Source organism: Rhinopithecus bieti, unplaced genomic scaffold (genome assembly GCF_001698545.2).
Source record: "Rhinopithecus bieti isolate Rb0 unplaced genomic scaffold, ASM169854v2 scaffold_13262, whole genome shotgun sequence".
In the NCBI taxonomy this organism is placed as follows: domain Eukaryota; kingdom Metazoa; phylum Chordata; class Mammalia; order Primates; family Cercopithecidae; genus Rhinopithecus; species Rhinopithecus bieti.
In genome coordinates this window covers 2,139,557-2,158,618 of record NW_016808004.1, presented here as the reverse complement: position 1 = coordinate 2,158,618, position 19,062 = coordinate 2,139,557, and the positions used below count along the sequence as shown (strand labels likewise).

Sequence of the window (19,062 nt, the reverse complement as noted above, 5' to 3'; positions counted from 1 at the left end):
CCTCCCGGGTTCAAGTGATTCTTGTGCCTCAGCCTCCCTAGCTGGGATTACAGGCACGTGCCACCATGCTCGGATAATTGTTGTTTTTTTAGTAGAGATGAGGTTTTGCCATGTTGGCCAGGCTGGTCTCAAACTCCTGGCCTCAAGTGATCCTCCTGCTTCGGCCTCCCAAAGTGCTGGGATTACAGGTGTGAGCCACGGCACTTGGCCACTGCTTTAGGTAACTCTAGAAAGTAACTCCTCACCCTTCCAGGTTCCTTTTTGGAAAATAAATCAACATTTGCCTACATGACCAATCACTTTCAGTGTCAGAGTTTCTGTTTTCACATTCTCAGTCTGTACATCATTCCAGCAGTTGCCAACAGTAGCTGTCTTCCATGACTTATAGGAGAATTACTAAAGGAACAGACTAAATATTTATTTTAAATAACATACAGAAAGACTAAATTAGCAGCAAGAATTATGCAATCCCAGCTACTTAGGAGGAAGGGAGGATCCATTGAGCCCAGAAGTTCAAGATAAGCCTGGGCAATACAGGGGACTATGTCTCTAAAACAAACAAAAGTTTCTCCTGTTTTATGACAGTCACAAAGATTTATTATTTCTCAGAATAACAGACTTCATTTGACAGTTTTAGTTGTTATATTGGAATTATCAAGCACCTTATGAGCTGAGATTATGGACTCAATTTCTGAATACAGGACAGGGAAAATCTGACATAAATGAGGAAAGCCTCAAACTTTTTCAGACCACATGTTGCATAACGAATTTGTATCTGTTTTATTTAGTTGGTTACACACTGAGTACTAGAAAAGAAGCATCCAAATAGATAAATTCACAGACCCAGCAATGACTTTTACAGCCTGGAACAACCTATACCAAGTGGTATCAGTAAATATTCTCATCAAACAGCCCAAAACATCTCCACTGGTTCCAATAACTGATTACTGATTTCCACATCACAAAGATTAGTTTTTTTCCAATATCTAACTCTGATTAGAGACCCGGATATTTATTATTGAGGCAGGAGAATAGGGTCAGCAGGCAGGGAACTTAAGGGCAATTCATGCTGAATCAAGGAAAAACACCAAGGTTTGGGGGCAGGGAATCTGAGGTCAATTTATGTTAACTTTCTGAAAGAGAAAACAGCAAGGTCTGGGGCAAAGAATCTAAGGCCAATTCGTGCTGACTTCCCAAAGCTGAATTCCCAAAAGGAACCCCTGGGTCTGGGGGCAGGGAACCTAAGGCCAATTAAGGCCAACTTCCTAAAGCTAAACCAAAAGGAAAAACCCCATCTCCCCATGCCCGAGTGGCAAAGGATTAAAGGCTACTATCCCTGCAACCCTCCCCTTCCACATCTCAGATGGAAAGGGAGAGTGCCTTAGACTGGCCACAGGCCAAGCAGAGACCATCGTTCATCTGTGCAGGACGCCAATTCACCTCGGCCTTTAATTAGCCACAGACCAAATCCTTCATCCAGATAAGGGGTAACCCATAGGAACCACAAAAGGAGCACTTAAAACCCAGAAAACTTTGTAAGTGGGCTCTTGAGCCCCTTGCTCCGGGCCACTCCCACCCTGTGGGGTGCTTTCTCACTTTAATAAATTCCTGCTTTCGCTGCTTCGTTTGTGTTTCATTCCTTTGTTATTTTGTGCGTTTTGTCCAATTATTTGTTCAAAATGCCAAGAACCTCGACAACTTACACTCAAGGGCCTCCTACTGGTAACATTACGGGAAACACCATTTCCTCCTCACATTTCAGATTTGCTCCCAGTGAGGTACTTGGGCACTTGAACGCATTCATTTAAAAAGGAGAAAGCTTTCTGATCTATGTAGTGATTTATCTGGCAGTGCCTTCTCTCCACCAGCCTCTGGCCTTATTTTCCTGAAGATCAGATGAATCAACATAACTTTTGTAAACTAAGATCCAGAAAGGGACTTTGGTTATTATCAGTAAATGCTGGGCTAAAGAAAGAATTGGTGGGCGGGTCACCACCCCAGGCTACTCCACATAACGCTATTCATCTTCGAAGCAGTAAGACGGGGGAAAGGTTTGCATCCCATTCGCTTATTCGGTCCTACGAAATCAGCCTTGGTAGGACACGACCTGCAAAATAACCCCGTGGATCCGTGGAGTCACCATACTGCAGGGTCAAAGGACGGCGTCAGCGGCTCTCCGCTGTTAGGGACCTAGCCGAGGAAGGCACCACAACCCTCATTCTTTACTCTTCCCGCCTGGGGGCCGGGAAGCCAAGCCTACCGTTCTGAGCACATCCAGAGTCCCCGGGCCCGGAGTGCTGACACCGAGGCAAGGTCTCACCAGGCCCACTCTGCCCAACCTCCCCGATTCTCGCTTAGCGTCTCTTCCCTTTCGGGGTGCCCTCCCGCCTGCTACCCCGAGGGGTGCTAACTCACGACCACCGCGGCGCCGGTGAAAATGTCCTCCCCCTCGGTGTCGCTGTCCCCAGCCTCGGGTTCTGACCCCCCGGCCGCCCCCTCGGACTCCGGCTCCAGGCCGGGGAAAGGCGGAGGGAGTCTCTCCGAAGCGCTACAGCCACCACCACCCGACGCCATCTTCCTCCACCCGCGGCGGAAGCCGCAACAACAACTTTATCGAGAGATAGCGCCGTGAGCAAAGCGATCCAACGGTGCGAGGAGTGGGAGGGCCGCAAGGGACCCGTGGGATCCAAGGGGCGGAGGCGCAGGGGCGGGGCCCAGGCGCCGGGGGCTGGGCGGCACCCGGCCAGCTGAGGCTGCCCGGCAAATCCGAGGCCGGGATCGCGATGCTGAGATATTAATGAGTGGGGCCAAAGGGGCAGAAAAGTAGGAGTTAGGGACTGCTCTGGTTCCTAGGGCCCTTTGTGCTCTGGATAGCTTTATCCAACAGGCTTCTAAGAGTTCGTCTGAATGAAGGAGTGTGACTAAAATGTTTGAAAACCTCTATATGCCATCTACCCATGCCAAGCACAATGCCCTCACAGAAGTCAGCACAAATTGGCCTTAGATTCCTCGCCCCCAAAAATAAATATTTCGATTGAGGTATCTGAACAAGACTGGAAGAAAGCTTCACCACTTATTCCTTGAGCAACATTCAGTTAATTCATTAAGAAATACAGATATTGAGCACCTACTGTATGCCTGGCACCTTGCTATGAGTTTCAGATACAGAAATAAGGAAGGTATTTAATCGACAGTTCAACATGTTCAATGCTATGGTGTGCTGTGGGAGCACAGGGAAAGAGATGATCAATTCTGCTTGGAGAAGTCGGGAGGCCTCACAGAGGAAGTGAGACTTCAGTGTCCTAGATTTGGCTGGAAAAATGTTAGGATTATCCTCTCAATTGCTGCGGAGTAAGTGGAGTGGCATAGACGGCAGGGAAATTATTAAATCCTGATCAAAATTTCCCTGGGACCTAAGCAATTCATTGTCTGGTGATCCTAAAGCCTACATTAACTAGACAAACAGGACTGGAGTTTAAAGATAAATGGGCATGTTAGCATGGGACAATTCTTCAAGATAATCCTGTCTTCTCAATAGAGATGACATTTGTCACCAACTTTGACAAGAAGTTTAGTTAGTTTGGTTGTTAACTGCAAATTCAGGGATGGACTCCCTCACAGGTCATGTGAGCTGTTTGAAGGCAGGGGCAGCGTTTTATCTTTGTATCTTCCATGCCTATGGATCACCTATGGCAAATTAGTACCTATAAATTTGATCGGAGGGATGGATAAAATAAAATCGATTTTGTTACTGGCATCCATTACACCCACGAACACCAGAGGGCTTAAGATACACTTTTTTTTTTTCCTTCGAGAGAAGTCTCGCCCTTCTCCCCCAGGCTTGAGTGCAATGGCTCGATCTCGGCTCACTGCAACCTCCGTCTCCCGAGTTCAAACGATTCTCCTGCCTCTGCCTTCCAAGTAGCTGGGATTAAGGTCCCTGCCACCACGCCTGGCTAATTTTTGTATTTTTTAGTAGAGACGGGGGTTGCCCATGTTGGCCAGGCTGGTCTCGAACTCCTGGCCTCACGTGATCCGCCCGCCTCGGCCTCCCAAAGTGCTGGGATTACAGGCGTGAGCCACCGGCCCCGGCCAAGATACACTTTTAAGGATGACGATCTCCATTATGTCACCACTGTACACATTAGACAGAGGAAAAGTTTTCCTGTTCTAAGTTGTCTTTGGAGGCCATTAGAAGAAATATTCGTTCAAAGTGGGAAGCTGTGCTGGACTGAATTCCCTAGGAGACGAGAAAGCCAAAAAGCCTTTCCCATGCCATGCCTGACGACCTTACTGGCTTCCCCTGACGTTACTTTTCACAGCAACTGAAACCCACTTCCTGTCCGATCAGGAAGTAAGAAAGATTTTGGCTGTTAGCGGCTCCCGCGGAGATATAACTGTAAAGAGTTTCCGTGCTGGAAACCTCCTCCAACACTAGAACTCAAGATCTCCTTTCCCCTACCTCTTTGGGATTCATCTTTAACTTATCACGGATACTGAGTGAGACAGTCGCGGTTAACAGACCGTTACGTCCACTTCTACCCGGCAGACACTACAAGACCCAGAATACAGTTCGCTGCCTTCCGAAGAAAATAGCTCACGCATCCCAGCATGCAATGGCTAACGAGGCCGCGAAGATTGTTTTTGTCCCGCCGAAACCGAGCAAAGCACGCTGGAACTTGTAGTCCTTGAGGCCCCTTCCTTAGGTCCTTCAAGCTACTCCGTCCGGCCCCGCCTATTCTCTGCTCTCCTGAACCTTTAGGCTCGTCTCGGCCCATTTGAAGACCAGGAAGTTGATCAATCCCGAGGCTGCTGAGAGACGGTGGCGCGAGTGGGACAGTCGCCAGGGATGGCTGAGCGTGAGGATGCAGCGGGTGTCCGGGCTGCTCTCCTGGACGCTGAGCAGAGTCTTGTGGCTCTCGGGCCTCTCTGAGCCGGGAGCTGCCCGGCAGCCCCGGATCATGGAAGAGAAAGCGCTAGAGGTTTATGGTAATTAATTTTACCCGGCAAAGCATTTGGCGTTATAGGTGAAGGCCAGAGCTGAGGGGTGCGGGGATGATGGCCTCACCTGAGGGCTGGGAGGGAAGACCGGTTTTTTTTTTTTTTTTGTCCAGATCTTGTCCCGGGCGTAGCATGCGCTTTCTTCGGGGTCCTAAGTCACGTGGGAGTGTGGGTCTTTCTGGGAACTGGACTCTGAAAGTAAACCTGGGGCAAGCCGACTCCGGAGGTCCCAAGAGCTTCATTCTCCACGTGTGGCCTACGTCTTAGTGACCATTCCAAGACTTGTGGGAAGAGCACAAGTCTAGGGTGCTTGGTTAGGAAGCAAAACTGGCCTGATTGCACTACTAGAGCCTCGTTCTTTGTCTCCTGGACACGCACTTTTGCTACTGCTGAGGGCACTTACGGGTGACAGTCGAGTTGGGGACTGGCCCAAGGTCACAGCCTCTCTCTCCGGCAAAGTCAGTAAGCAGAGGTCCCCGAAGGAAGAGAACGAGATGGGCTTCTTGTAGCGAGGCCTTGTATACACACACATCACACATACACACATACACACTCTTACATATTGTATATTAAATATTTTCTGTTTAACCCTTGGGGCCATCTTTATTGTACAAACAAGGAAACAAAGGTTTAAAGAACTACCTGGAGGTCACACTGCCAGTAAGGAACAGAGCAAAAAAGCGAAGACTGTGCCTTCTGGCTCTAAACTTAATGCACTTTCCACCATTTCACAATTGACTTACAACTGTTTTTTGTTTTTTAAATTATGTTGTATTGTTTTTGAAAACCGAAAAGACTGGATATAATATTGAGAGATCTAAACATAGAATACAAATATAATTCAAGTAAGGATTATAGGCCAGTAGAAGGACGCCAGGGTTAGGAAATACTTTGGGAGCTAATCTGGTTGACCTCTCTTAATGGAGGCAGGACTTACCTAATCAACCCCAGGCAGATGATAATTATGAGTGAAATGATCTCCACAAAGCAGACAGACCACATCCCTGTCGTGCCAGATCTCTGTTCACATAATCTAGGGATGGTAGAGCAGTGGAGATATAACTTTGGAAGAGAGTGACTCTAGTCTTCAAACTGATACTGAAGGAAACCTATTTATGCAAAAATAGAGTATGTAATAGAAGGCCGTAGACTGAAAAAGAGATACAGAAATTTAGAGAAGGGGAGATACTAGTCTCTGACTGAGGGAATCTGGAAAGACTTTGAAATAAAGAGGAGTCACTTGAGTTGGGCCTCAAAGAATAATTAGGATCTAGATATGTAGAGGGTCAGAGGGCATACTAAGAGGAAACTTAAAAGTATGGAGATAAGAAGATAGGAAATGACAGATAGATGGGGCTATAGGATAGGGTTTGGGGTTAAAGGTGGAGATGTGGTTGAATGTTGTTTTAGGTAGTGGGATACAATTGGATACTAAAGGTTTTAAATATAAATGAAGAATTTTAATATCAGTGCAGGGCTGTGGAAGAATGTTAGTCTTGGGAGTATGAGGAGAGCTTTCTTTTAATTATTATTATTTTTTTTGAGATAGGGTCTCACTCTGGTGCCCAGGCTGGAGTGCAGTGGTGCAATCACGGTTCACTGCAGCCTTGACCTCCGAGGCTCAAGCCATCGTCCCACTTCAGCCTCCTGACTCACTGGGACTATAGGCATGCACCACCATGCCCAGCTGATTTTCGTATTTTTTTGTAGAGATGAGGTTTTGCTATGTTACCCAGGCTGGTCTTGGACTCCTGAGCTCAAGTGATCTGCCTGTCTCGGCCTCCCAAAGGCTGGGATTACAGGCGTGAGCCACCACACCCGACCCTTCTTTCTTTTTAAAGAAATAAAGCCAAACCTCTCAAATCTAGAAACTAGAAAACTAGAGAAATTTAATAAGGATGAGATTTAATTTCAGGGTTTAGTGGCATATAAAGAATATAATACAGTTAAATGAGCCTTATGGGGAGAAAGCCTAGTATGAGAGGCAGAAAATTCCTTTTCAGAAAACTCTGTTTCCCTAAGTCCCATGATAACACAGCTCTGTGAAAGAGAAACTTTATCCACTTTCTTTCCTGTATTTTCCAATTCTGTTTCTTTTTCTTTTTCTTTTTTTATCCTGTCACCCAGGCTGGAGTGCAGTGACACAATTTTGGCTCACTGCAACCTCAGCCTCCCGGGTTCAAGTGATTCTCCTCCCTCATCCTCCTGAGTAGCTGTGATTACAGGCACATGCCACCACACCCGGCTAATTTTTATATTTTTAGTAGAGACGGGTTTTTGCCGTGTTGACCAGGCTGGTCTTGAACTCCTGAACTCAGGTTGGTGGTCCACTTGCCTCAGCCTCCCAAAGTGCTGGGATTACAGGCATGAGCCATCATGCTTGGCAAAATTCTGTTTCTAATCAAGTGACAAGCCCAGGAGCAACTTAAAGAGAAAATAGAGTTTGTTCTTGTTTTTCCCAGTTGCATTTCTGATTACATATAATTTTGTGTGATAAATAATAGAACAAAACTTCAGATTTGAGAACCTCAAGCACATTCTATGTAAAGTTCTGCTTCTTTCCTTTCTACCTCACCATTTCTCCTTATTGTTCTCCTTTCCTTCATCTTTTTCTCCAGCCTCAAGAGTAAGAAAGAAATCTTGTCTTTTCCAAGGCCAACCCAGACTCCTGAATATTTGATCCCACTCCCTTCTGCTTATTTTACCAGTCTCCCCTCCTCCCCACTTATATTTTCAATTTCTCTTCTCAAAGTTGCCCTTATACTTGTCATTGTTCTAGCTTCCTTATAAAGTCATTGTCCTTTTCCTGTCCCTCCTTTCCCAGCTAAGGCCCTGGGAAGACATTTTCAGTTCCTGCTTGCTTCCCCTTTTGCAATCCAGCTTCAGCCCACCCCTTCTCTACTGAAACTGCTTTCTTACAGCTGACCGGGGTGACGAATGAAAGACCTGTTTTAGCTCTCATCAGCCTGAATTTTTCTGCAGCATTTAATATTATTAACCATCCCTGCCTTCCTTTCTCTAGTTCTTTTTGCTTTTATTTCTCATTCTGATCCCTAAATTAGGTGCTTCGCATGGATCTTTTGGGTCTCTTTTTTCTTTATACCACTGATTCTCAGACTGGGTTGTACCTAAGTACAACCTGAGGAATTTTTAAAACTCAAAGACCAGCAAACCAATTAAATCAGAGTCTCTGGAATTGGGGCCCAGCGTCAGTTTTTTGTTTGTTTGTTTGTTTTTGTTTTTTAGACGGAGTTTTTGCTCTGTTGCCCAGGTTGCAGTGCAATGGCGGGATCTCGGCTCACTGCAACCTCTGCCTTCTGGGTTCAAGTGATTCTCCTACCTCAGTCTCCCAAGTAGTTGGGATTACAGGTGCCCAGCACCACGCCTGGGTAATTTTTGTATTTTTAGTAGAGGTGAGGTTTCATCATGTTCACCAGGCTGGTCTCGAAGTTTTGACCTAAGGTGATCCACCAGCCTCAGCCTCCAAAGTGCTAGGATTACAGGCCTAAGCCACTGCACCGGGCCTTGTTGTTTGTTTTGAAACATTCTTGGCAATTCCAGTGTTCAGCCAAGGTTCTACTTATTCTTTGTGAATCCTGTGGGTTTAACAACCACTCTAGCTTTGGTGCTGTTTTAAACCCTATGCTACAGTTCGCCCCTTGCTAGAAAACTCCACTGGATAACCCCTTAAGCACCTCAAAATCATTCTGTATGAAATTGAACTCATTTGCCCTATGCCCCACCCAGATGTCTCCCTTATTCTGTTTCTTTTAATTCTGCCAGTGTTCTCCTAGGTACTATTTTAGGCCTGGTGTTTTTAGCTGGTATCATTGGTTCTGCTTTTTAGTCTGAGTCTAGCAGCTGATGATGAGTTACCAGCTGACAGCACAGTGTTGTCCATGTCACTTGTCTCAAACCTCTTGAGGACTCCCTATTGCCAGTAGCTGGCTGTAAAAGACACTGGATGGTCAGACCCAAATCTCATACTCTAATACTTCTTTCACTTATGCCTGCTTCCAGGGAAACTAGGGTGGTTCTTTACTTTCCTTCACTTCTTTTTTTTTTTTGAGATGGAGTCTCACTCTGTCGCCCAGGCTGGAGAGCAGTGGCTGGATCTCGGCTTACTGCAAACTCTGCCTCCTGGGTTCACACCATGCTCCTGCCTCAGCCTCCCGAGTAGCTGGGACTACAGGCGCCTGCCACCATGCCTGGCTAATTTTGTTTTTGTATTTTTAGTAGGGACGGGGTTTCACTGTGTTAGCCAGGATAGTCTTGATCTCCTGACCTTGTGATCCACCCAAAGTGCTGGGATTACATGCATGAGCCACCACACCCAGCTTTTTTTTTTTTTTTTTTTGAGACAGGATCTCGCTCTGTTGCCTAGGCTAGAGTGCAGTGACATGATCTCCGCTCTCACTGCAACCTCTGCCTCCTAGGCTCAAGCGATCCTCCTGAGTAGCTGGGACCACAGGCCTGTACCACCACACCCGGGTAATTTTTGTGTGTATTTTTTGTAGAGACGGCGGGGCGGGGGGGGTCTCACTATGTTGCCAAGGCTGGTCTCGAACTTCTGAGTTCAAGTGATCTTCCTGCCTTTGCCTCTCAAAGTGTTTGGTTTACAGGTGTGAGCCACCATGCCCAGCTACTTTCTTTCACTTTAAATGTCAAATATTATGTTACCTATTTTTCAAGGTTTTATTCAGATTCCACTCCCATGAAGCCTGATACCACATTATTTCAAGCTGAAAGTTATTTCTTCCTCTTGAGCTTCCATGAGACTGTTTCCATTCTTATTATGTTTTCTCTGCAATGTCTGATTAGAGAAACTGGATATGGTCTTATAGTAATCCAAGAAAACAGTTCTCTCAAGAGGAAACCAGTAGTGAAAATTTCTGTCAGAAACCTGGGAGTTGCTGTAGTATTTACTTAAATGTAAGAGAAGTCAGTGCTTAAATTAGGCCTGGCAAAATCATCTTTATTAGAATAGTCATTTTTAATAGAATATCTTATCTCTGATGATTCTTTAGATTTGATTAGAACTATCCGGGACCCAGAAAAGCCCAATACTTTAGAAGAACTGGAAGTGGTCTCGGAAAGTTGTGTGGAAGTTCAGGAGATAAATGAAGAAGAATATCTGGTTATTATCAGGTTCACGCCAACAGTACCTCATTGCTCTTTGGCGACTCTTATTGGTAAGTTTTTATGTGCATACATGTATATTTATATAAATTCTAAATTATTCTTGCTGATATTGACCCATAATAACAATTTGCATCATTGTTGACAAACCATACAGTGTATGTATTACATTTATGGTTTGCAGAGTATTTTTGGGTATTCATCTTCTGAATTAGTCTTCACAATTAGCTCGTTGAGTTAAAATATTATTACCTTCATTTTGCATATGAAGAACCTGAAGCTCAGAGAGTTTAAGTGACTTGCACAGAATCAGGTAGCCAGGAAATGGTGAAACTAAGGCTCATACCCAGGTTTCCTGACTCCAAATCTGCTTCTCCTTTAGTTATGTCAGGTTGCCCCTCCCAGGTATACATGCCCACAATTAATGGAGAGTGCATGTGGGCCAGTGCTTTTCCTCAGTTGTAGAGGTTGGAGTCGGTGGTGTCAGACTAGCATTGCTGCCATCACTATCTCCTTTCAGTGACTCTTCTGCTTTCTACGTAGTATGGGCAGGAGTCCTGTTAGGAGGCTGGATTCCCAGTATTTTGGACTTGTTAGCAGGTACAGTAAGTGTCTTTGAACATATGCTTTGTTATAAAGGGATTTTATTTCAAACCAAATGTTCATGAGTAGGGGATTGATTAAATAATCAGGGATGGTGAATGTAAACAGTGGAATACTATGCAGCTGTAAAGAATGAGGAAGCTCTGCATGTACTGATATGGAGAGATCTCTGTGACACACTGTTAAGAAATAAAAGCAAGTATCATTTTGCTATCATTTGTGTAAAAGCAAAAATATACATTTGTATTTGATTGCATATGCCTGAATAATATTAATACATAAATGAATAGCTATAAGGGTGTTAGCGGGTAATAGTAGTGGTGGGAGCTGGGCAGATGGGGGAAAGGGTGGGAGGGAGACTTTATACCTTTTATGTTTTGCATTTTGAACCATGGGACTAGCTCACCTATTAAAAATCAACAAGTTTATAAAAAATATTGAAAAGGTCACTATTTCATTATTATTTCCACTATTGTGATTTCTGTCTTTTCTCACTGGTTGACCTGGGTTCCCTCTATTAGTGGTTTCCACCATATAGGCCACATCTTGAGGGACTGGAGGTCTGTGAATCCATAGGTATTATTGTCGTTATTAAAATCCCATTGCTTACCGGGCGTAGTGGCTCACACCTGTAATCCCAGCACTTTGGGAGGCCAAGGTGGGTAGATCACTTGAGGTCAGGAGTTCGAGACCAGCCTGACCAACATGGTGAAACCCTGTCTCTACTAAAAAAAAATACAAAATTAGGCCAGGCGCGGTGGCTCACACCTGTAATCCCAGCACTTTGGGAGGCCAAGGCGGACAGATCATGAGGTCAGGAGATGGGTAACACGGTGAAACCCTGTCTCTACTAAAACTACAAAAAATTAGCTTGGCATGGTTTGGGTACCTGTAGTCCCAGCTACTCGGGAGGCTGAGGCAGGAGAATGGCGTGAACCCGGGAAGCGGAGTTTGCAGTGAGCTGAGATTGCGCCACTGCACTCCAGCCTGGGCGTCAGAGTGAGACTCCATCTCAAAAAAGAAAAAATTAGCTGGGCATGGTGGCTCACACCTGTAATCCCAGCTACTTGAGAGGCTGAGGCAGGAAAATCACTTGAACTTGGGAGGCTGAGGTTTCACTGAGCTGAGATCATGCCATTGCACATCAGCCTGGGCAACAAGAGCAAAAACTTCATCTCAAAAAAAAAAAATTTCCCATTGGCATGGCAGCTCACGCCTGTAATCCCAGCACTTTGGAAGGCTGAGGCAGCGGATCACTTGAGATCCAAAGTTCAAGACCAGCCTGGCTAACATGGTGAAACCCCATCTCTACTAAAAATACAAAAATTAGGTGGGCATGGTGGCATGCACCTGTAATCCCAGCTACTCAGGAGGGTGAGGCAGGAGAATCACCTGAACATGGGAAGTGGAGGTTGCAGTGAGCTGAGATTGCGCCACTGCACTCCAGCCTAAGTAACAGAGCAAGACTCTGTCTCAAAAAAAAAAAAAAAAAAATCCCATTGCTAGAAAAAAACATTACTGAATGTTGAATGCATGGTTATTTTTGGTCATTGGACAATTTGTGAACGAACAGATACTGAAAGTACTGCTGTGGGTGTTGTAGAGGGGATGTCTTAAAATATTTTGACATATGAGCAAGAGTTCTTAAATAGAGAGTTCAATAACCTATAGCAAATTTATTTATTTATTCATTTTTTGAGATGGAGTTTAACGCTTGTCGCCCAGGCTGGAGTGCAGTCGTGTAATCTTGGCTCACTGCAACCTCCACCTACAGGGTTCAAGCGATTCTTCTGCCTCAGCCTCCTAAGTAGCTGGAATTACAGGCGCCTGCCACCACACCTGGCTAATTTTTTTTGTAGTTTTAGTAGAGATGGGGTTTCACTATTTTGGCCAGGCTGGTCTCGAACTTACGATATCAGGTGATCCGCCCGCCTCAGCCTCCCAAAGTGCTGGGATTACAGGCGCGAACCACCATGCCCAGCCAGCAAATTCATTTTTTAAATTAACGTTTATTTCAATTATACAAGTAACATGTTTATTGGCAGTAATTTTGATACCCCACAAAAACATAAAGAAAAAAATTAGCTATTATGAAAGAATGTGGCTGGACTGCTAGGTATGTGGGAGGCTGAGGCAGGAGAATCGCTTGAACCTAGGAGGCGGAGGCTGCAGGAAGCCGAGATCACTGCACTCCAGCCCAGGCAACAGTGTGAGACTCTGTCTCAAAAAAAAAAAAAAAAAAAGAATATATGCTCTGGGCTAAAATTCCAGATCTATTGGCTGTCCTGTATTGTGGGCTTGGGCAAGTTTCTTGACCTTTCTACGACCCAGTTTCCTTGTCTGTAAAATAGGAATAATAAGGATATCTATAGAGTTGTAAGAGTTAAGTAATAACATGAAATATCTGAATTATTTTTCTCATTAAATATTTCTTTTTTTAAACTTTTGTTGTTGTTGAGACAGGATCTCACTCTCGCCCAGGCTGGAATGCACTGACACAATCTCGGCTCACTGCAGGCAGCCTCCACCTCCCGGGCTCAAGTGATCCTCCCTCCTCAGTCTCCTGAAAAGTTAGAACTTCAGGCAGGCGCCACCATGTCTGGCTAGTTTTGCCGTGTTGCCCGGGCTGGTCTCAAATTCCTGGGCTCAAGCAATACACATGCCTCAGCCTCCCCAAGTGCTGGGATTACAGACATGAGCCACCATACCTGGCCATCATTAAATATTATTTAATTATATAGTTATAGGTTACATGCTAATCATATTGATACATCGTAAGTTTTGTAACCATTTGGACTACTTCTAGCCTTTTGCAATTATAAATAATACTGTGATGAGCAACTTTATTTTATTTTATTTTTTGAGACGGAGTCTCACTTTATTGCCCAGGCTGGAGTGTAGTGGTGCAATCTTGGCTCACTGGAGCTTCCACCTCCCAGGTTCAAGTGATTCTCCTGCCTCAGCCTCCCAAGTAGCTAGGATTACAGGTGTCTTCCACCATGCCCGGCTAATTTTGTATTTTTAGTAGATACGGGGTTTCACCATGTTGGCCAGCCTGGTCTCGAACTCCTGGCCTCAAGTGATCTGCCCGCTTCGGCCTACCAAAGTGCTGGGATTACAGGAGTGAGCCATCGCGCCTGACTGGACAACTTTATGTATAAATATTTTTATTTATTTATTTTTTTGAGATGGAGTTTCGTTCTTGTTGCCCAGACTGGAGTGCAATGGCACTATCTTGGCTCACCACAGCCTCCACTTCCCAGGTTCAAGCGATTCTCCTGCCTCAGCCTCCCGAGCAGCTGGGATTACAGACATGCACCACCACACCCAGCTAATTTTGTATTTTATTAATTTTGTATTAATAGAGATGTGGTTTCTTGGGCCGAGCGCGGTGGCTCACACCTGTAATCCCAGCACTTTGGGAGGCCAAGACGGGCAGATCACGAGGTCAGGAGATCGAGACCATCCTGGCTAACACGGGGAAACCCCATCTCTACTAAAAATACAAAAAATTAGCCGGCCGTGGTGGTGGACGCCTGTAGTCCCAGCTACTCAGGAGGCTGAGGCAGGAGAATGGCGTGAACCCAGGAGGCAGAGCTTGCAGTGAGCCAAGATCGTGCCACCGCACTCCAGCCTGGGCAACAGAGTGAGACTCCGTCTCAAAAAAAAAAAAAAAAATGTGATTTCTCCATGTTGGTCAGGCTGGTCTCGAACTCCCAACCTCAGGTGATCCTCCCACCTTGGCCTCCCAAAGTGCTGGAATTATAGGGGTGAGCCACCGTGCCTGGCCTTATATAAATATTTTTATATATCTCATTATTGCCTCAGGATAAATTCCTATACATGGAATAATTGGGTTAGATTATGTAAGTATTTTGAAGCCTCATGGTATAAATTGCTAAATACCTATTTGGAAGTTCATACTCTTTGACGCAGGAATTAAGGAAATAATTTTATAGAAGAAAATATTCACCAGATGTGGTGGCCCACACCTGTAATTATAACACTTTGGGAGGCAGAGGTCAGAGGATCACTGGAGCCTAGGAGTTTGAAACCAGCAATCTCTAAAAAAGAAAAAAAAAAACATGAAAAAAACTTGAATAAGTTCAAATTGCATCTTGATTGCAGTTATAGAAATATCAGGAGAGTGCATGAAATAAAAATAACTGTTCTGTAAGGGTGCTAACGTTAGATTATGGTTGGTATTTCAGATATGTACACTTCCTGAAGAAAGTTTTGTCTTAGCCCTTTTGTTATGGATTTCGGCGAAGACCATTGGCTTTTTATTTTTATTTATTTATTTATTTTTTTGAGACAGAGTCTTTCTCTGTTGCCCAGGTTGGAATGCAGTGGTGCTATCTTGGCTCACTGCAACCTCCGCCTCCTGGGTTCGAGTGATTCTCGTGCCTCTGCCTCCAAGTAGCTGGGATTACAGGCACGTGCTACCATGCCCAACTAATTTTTTGTGTTTTCAATAGAGATGGGGTTTCTCCATGCAAACTCCTGGCCTCAAGTAATCTGCCCGCCTTGACCTCCCAAAGTGCTGGGATTACAGGTGTGAGCTACCACGCCCAGCCTATTGGCTTTTTAGAGAATTGTATAATAGTGTGTCATAGTAGTTATGTTCAGTCAACACAGCTGGAAAACTTGAGAGAGCCCTTTGTCTCTGATGTGTTAAGACATATTCCTCCCGAGCTCGGAAAGGTGCCTGAGTAGGAGTATCACCTATTCAGTGTTACCTTGGTAAGTGATGACAAGGAAGACTCCAAGGGAACAAGAGGGTAAGGCAGGGAAACAAGTTGATAATCATTTGTGGTGACTTATTCCAGATAAGAATGGCTGAAGGCAGCTGTGGTCCAATAGGAAGAGTCATAGGGTTTGGAGGTCAGAAGGTGTAGGTTTGGGTTCTCCCTCTGCCACTTGTTAACTAATTAATGTTAAACAAATCACTTACCTTGGTTTCTTGGCTGTAAAATGAAAATTATAAAATAGTATAAAATAGTATTAGCTATTTTTATACTATTATTGTACACTTGTGTGTCAGGTACTGTTTTAAACACATTGCATAACAAGTTATTCCTCATAGCAACCCTATATATTGTGATATTATTATATTTTTTAATTTATTATTCTTATTATTATTATTACTTTTAGAGATGGGGTCTTTCTGCATTGCCCAGGCTGGTCTTGAACTCCTGGGCTCAAGCAATCCTCATGCCTTGGTTTCCCAAAAGTGCTGGGATTACAGGCATGAGCCACCTTGCCCAGCTGATACTATAATACCTGTTTTACAGATAAGGAAACTGAAGCTCAGAGAGGTTAAGTAACTTATGCAGGATCATAGTGAGTCTGTAGTGAAGCTACTTTTGAAACCTAAAGTATCTCAATTATGCTGTACTACCTCTCTTGAGGATAATGATGCTCAAAAAAGTGCTTTGTGAATTGTAAAACACCTACCAACAGTGACTAAAATACATGAGGATATTCAGACAGTACACAGATAACAAATTAAGGAGACAATGGTGGGGCTGGGGGAAGAGGAACTCTCCCAAATATGCTTTAAGGCAGATCCTCTGAAGAGAGACCCTCTTAAGGAAATGATATATTTTCTTTAGAATTCTCTAATATTTATTATAGAACTACTGTGTTCAAGACTGTATGAGGGCAGGTGCAGTGGCTCACGCCTGTAATACCAGCACTTTGGGAGGGTGAGGCAGGTAGATCACTTGAGGTCAGGGGTTCGAGACCAGCCTGGCCAACATGATGAAACCTCGTCTCTACTAAAAATACAAAAATTAGTGGGTGTGGTGGTTTGCTTCTGTAGTCCCAGCTACTCGGGAGACTGAGACAGGAGAATCTCTTGAACCCGGGAGGTGAAGGTTGCAGTGAGCTAAGATCTCGCCACTGCACTCCAGCCTGGGCGACAGAGCAAGACTCTGTCTCAAAAAAATAAATAAATAAGTAAATAAAGACCCTGTGGCAAGCACCACCTCATTATATCTCATCTAATCCTTTTCCCTGTTTTGGGATTTTTCAAAAAATTCTCTTAGAAAACCAAATGGTACTTAGAAAACCAAAACCAAGTTATTACCTCCCTAAAAGATACGTAGTCTAACAATTATATCTTGCTGTATTGCTGTATGGTTTGAGGTTTTGTTGATGTGTCTTAGCATGGGATGATAAACTGAACTTCAGTGGAACTTTTTTTAAAGAAGTTACTGTGTTTGTACCTTGCAGGCATAAAGGATTACAAATCTGAGAGGTTTTATATGGCCCTTTTAAAATGGCTTTGACTGGGTTTTATTTTTTTGTGTGGCCTGGCCTGTTGTGGGGCATTTTAAAAAGTTAATTGAATCGGCCGGGTGGGGTGGCTCATGCCTGTAATCCGAGCACTTTGGGAGGCTGAGGCAGTCGGATCACTTGGGGTAAGGAGTTTGAGACCAGCCTGGCCAACAAGGCAAAACCCCATGTCTACCAAAAATATAAAAAATTAGCTGGATGTGGTGGCATGCACCTGTAATCCCAGCTACTCAGGAGGCTGAGGCAGGAGAATTGCTTGAACCGAGAGGCAGAGGTTGCAGTGAGCCGAGATCGCACCCCTGCACTCCAGCCTGGGTGACAGTGCGAGACTCCATCTCAAAAAAAAAAAAAAGGCTTAATGAGTTAATTGACTTTTGCTGGAAGGCCAACTAATGTAGTAGAAATGGCCTGGGCTTTCCAGTGGTCATAGGTTCCAATCCAAATTCTGCCACTGTTGTAACTCAGTGACCTTGAGGAAGTTACATTGTGACCCTGGTTTAATAATTTGTAGAAGGGGGTTAGTAATAGCTTATTGGATTATCCTAGGGAATATGTAAGATTATATAGTAAATGTCCTTGTGTGGTGCCAGACTCAAAGGAGCCCTGCTCTGGATTGAGCCAAAGCTGTTTTCAGCGACTATGTTGTATGGGGGCACATAAACGAAGCTGTATGCTTTTTCAAGAACCAATAAGAAACAATAAAGAGATGATTGGAGGTGTTTTTTTCCCTCCACAGGGCTGTGCTTAAGAGTAAAACTTCAGCGATGTTTACCATTTAAACATAAGGTAAGAAAGATGTGTTTTTGTTGTTGTTGTTGTAAAACAGCTTTGTTGAGATATAATTCACATACCACATAATTCACGTATTTATAGTGTACTAATTCAGTGGTTTTTGCTTGTCTGTTACTCATTTGCTTATCTGTTATTCAGTTGATGGACATTTAGGTTGTTTCTACTTTTTGTCTATTATAAGTAATGCTGCTATGAACATTCATGTATAAGTTTTTGTGTAGGCATGTGTTTTCATTTCTTTTCCACCTGTGAGTAGAATTGCCCAGTCCTATGGTAACTCTGTGGTTAACATTGTGAGGAATTGTTTGTTTTCCACAGTGGCTGCACCATTCTGCATTCCCACCAACACTGTATAAGGGTTCCCACTTCTCTACATCCTTGCTAACGTTTATTATTATCTTTGATTATAGCCATTCTAGTGGGTATGAAGTGATGGTTTTTTGTTTTTGTTTTTTTTTTTTTGAGTCGGAGTCTCACTCTGTCACCCAGGGTGGAGTGCAGTGGCACCATCTCAGCTCACTGCAGTCTCTTCCTTTTGGGTTCAAGTGATTCTCCTGCCTCAGCCTCCTGAGTAGCTGGGACTACAGGCACCTGCCACCACGCCTGGCTAATTTTTTGTATTTTTAGTAGAGACTGGGTTTCACCATATTGGCCAGGCTGGTCTCCAACTCCTGACCTCGTGATCCGCCCGCCTCGGCCTCCCAAAGTGCTGGGGTTACAGGGGTGAGCCACCACACCCAGCATTGATTTTGGTTTTGAGACAGTCTCGCTCTGTCGCCAGGCTAGAGTGCAGTGGCACAATCTCGACTCACTGTAACCTCTTCCTCCAGGGTTCAAGTGATTCTCATGCTTCAGCCTGCCAGACAGCTGGGATTATAAGCATGTACCACCATTCCCTAATTTTTTTTAATTTTTAGTAGAGACAGGGTTTCACCACGTTGGCCAGGCTGGTCTTGAACTCTTGGCCTCAAGTAATCCACTGCCTCGGCCTCCCAAAGTGCTGGGATTACAGGCGTGAGCCACCACACCCTGCTGTCATGGTGGTTGTGATTTTTATTTCTCTGGTGGCTAATAATGTTGAAAACCTTTTCATGTGCTTTTTGGCCATTTGTGTATCTTTGGAGAGCTGTCTATTCAGATCCCTTGCCCATTTTAAAATAAGGATGTCTTTTTATTATTGAATTATAAGCGTTCTTTATATATTCTTTTTTTTTTTTTTTTTTTTTT

The 19,062-nt window shown here is 44.4% G+C and overlaps 2 protein-coding genes across 8 annotated transcripts in view; one reads left to right on the top strand and one right to left on the bottom strand.

The window, feature by feature from the left end:
* SNX1 (sorting nexin 1) overlaps positions 1 to 4,577 on the bottom strand; it is a 44,125-nt gene extending 39,548 nt beyond the window's left edge. For 2 of the 3 annotated variants that reach the window (XM_017884978.1, XM_017884976.1), the window contains exon 1: positions 2,416 to 2,699. In XM_017884978.1, coding sequence (XP_017740467.1) covers positions 2,416 to 2,574 — 159 coding nt within the window. In that variant the 5' untranslated portion in view covers positions 2,575 to 2,699. Of the gene's footprint in view, positions 1 to 2,415; positions 2,700 to 4,462 lie in introns of those variants that run through there. The other variant, XM_017884977.1, reaches the window with a different exon arrangement.
* A 47-nt stretch (positions 4,578 to 4,624) lies between these two features.
* The window catches only part of CIAO2A (cytosolic iron-sulfur assembly component 2A), a 22,905-nt gene continuing 8,467 nt past the window's right edge, over positions 4,625 to 19,062 (top strand). For 3 of the 5 annotated variants that reach the window (XM_017884980.1, XM_017884981.1, XM_017884979.1), the window contains exons 1-3: positions 4,625 to 4,989; positions 10,029 to 10,193; positions 17,780 to 17,829. In XM_017884980.1, the coding sequence (XP_017740469.1) occupies positions 4,866 to 4,989; positions 10,029 to 10,193; positions 17,780 to 17,829 (339 nt within the window). In that variant the 5' untranslated portion in view covers positions 4,625 to 4,865. The remainder of the gene's footprint in view (positions 4,990 to 10,028; positions 10,194 to 17,779; positions 17,830 to 19,062) is intronic. The other 2 variants (XM_017884983.1, XM_017884982.1) reach the window with 1 other exon arrangement.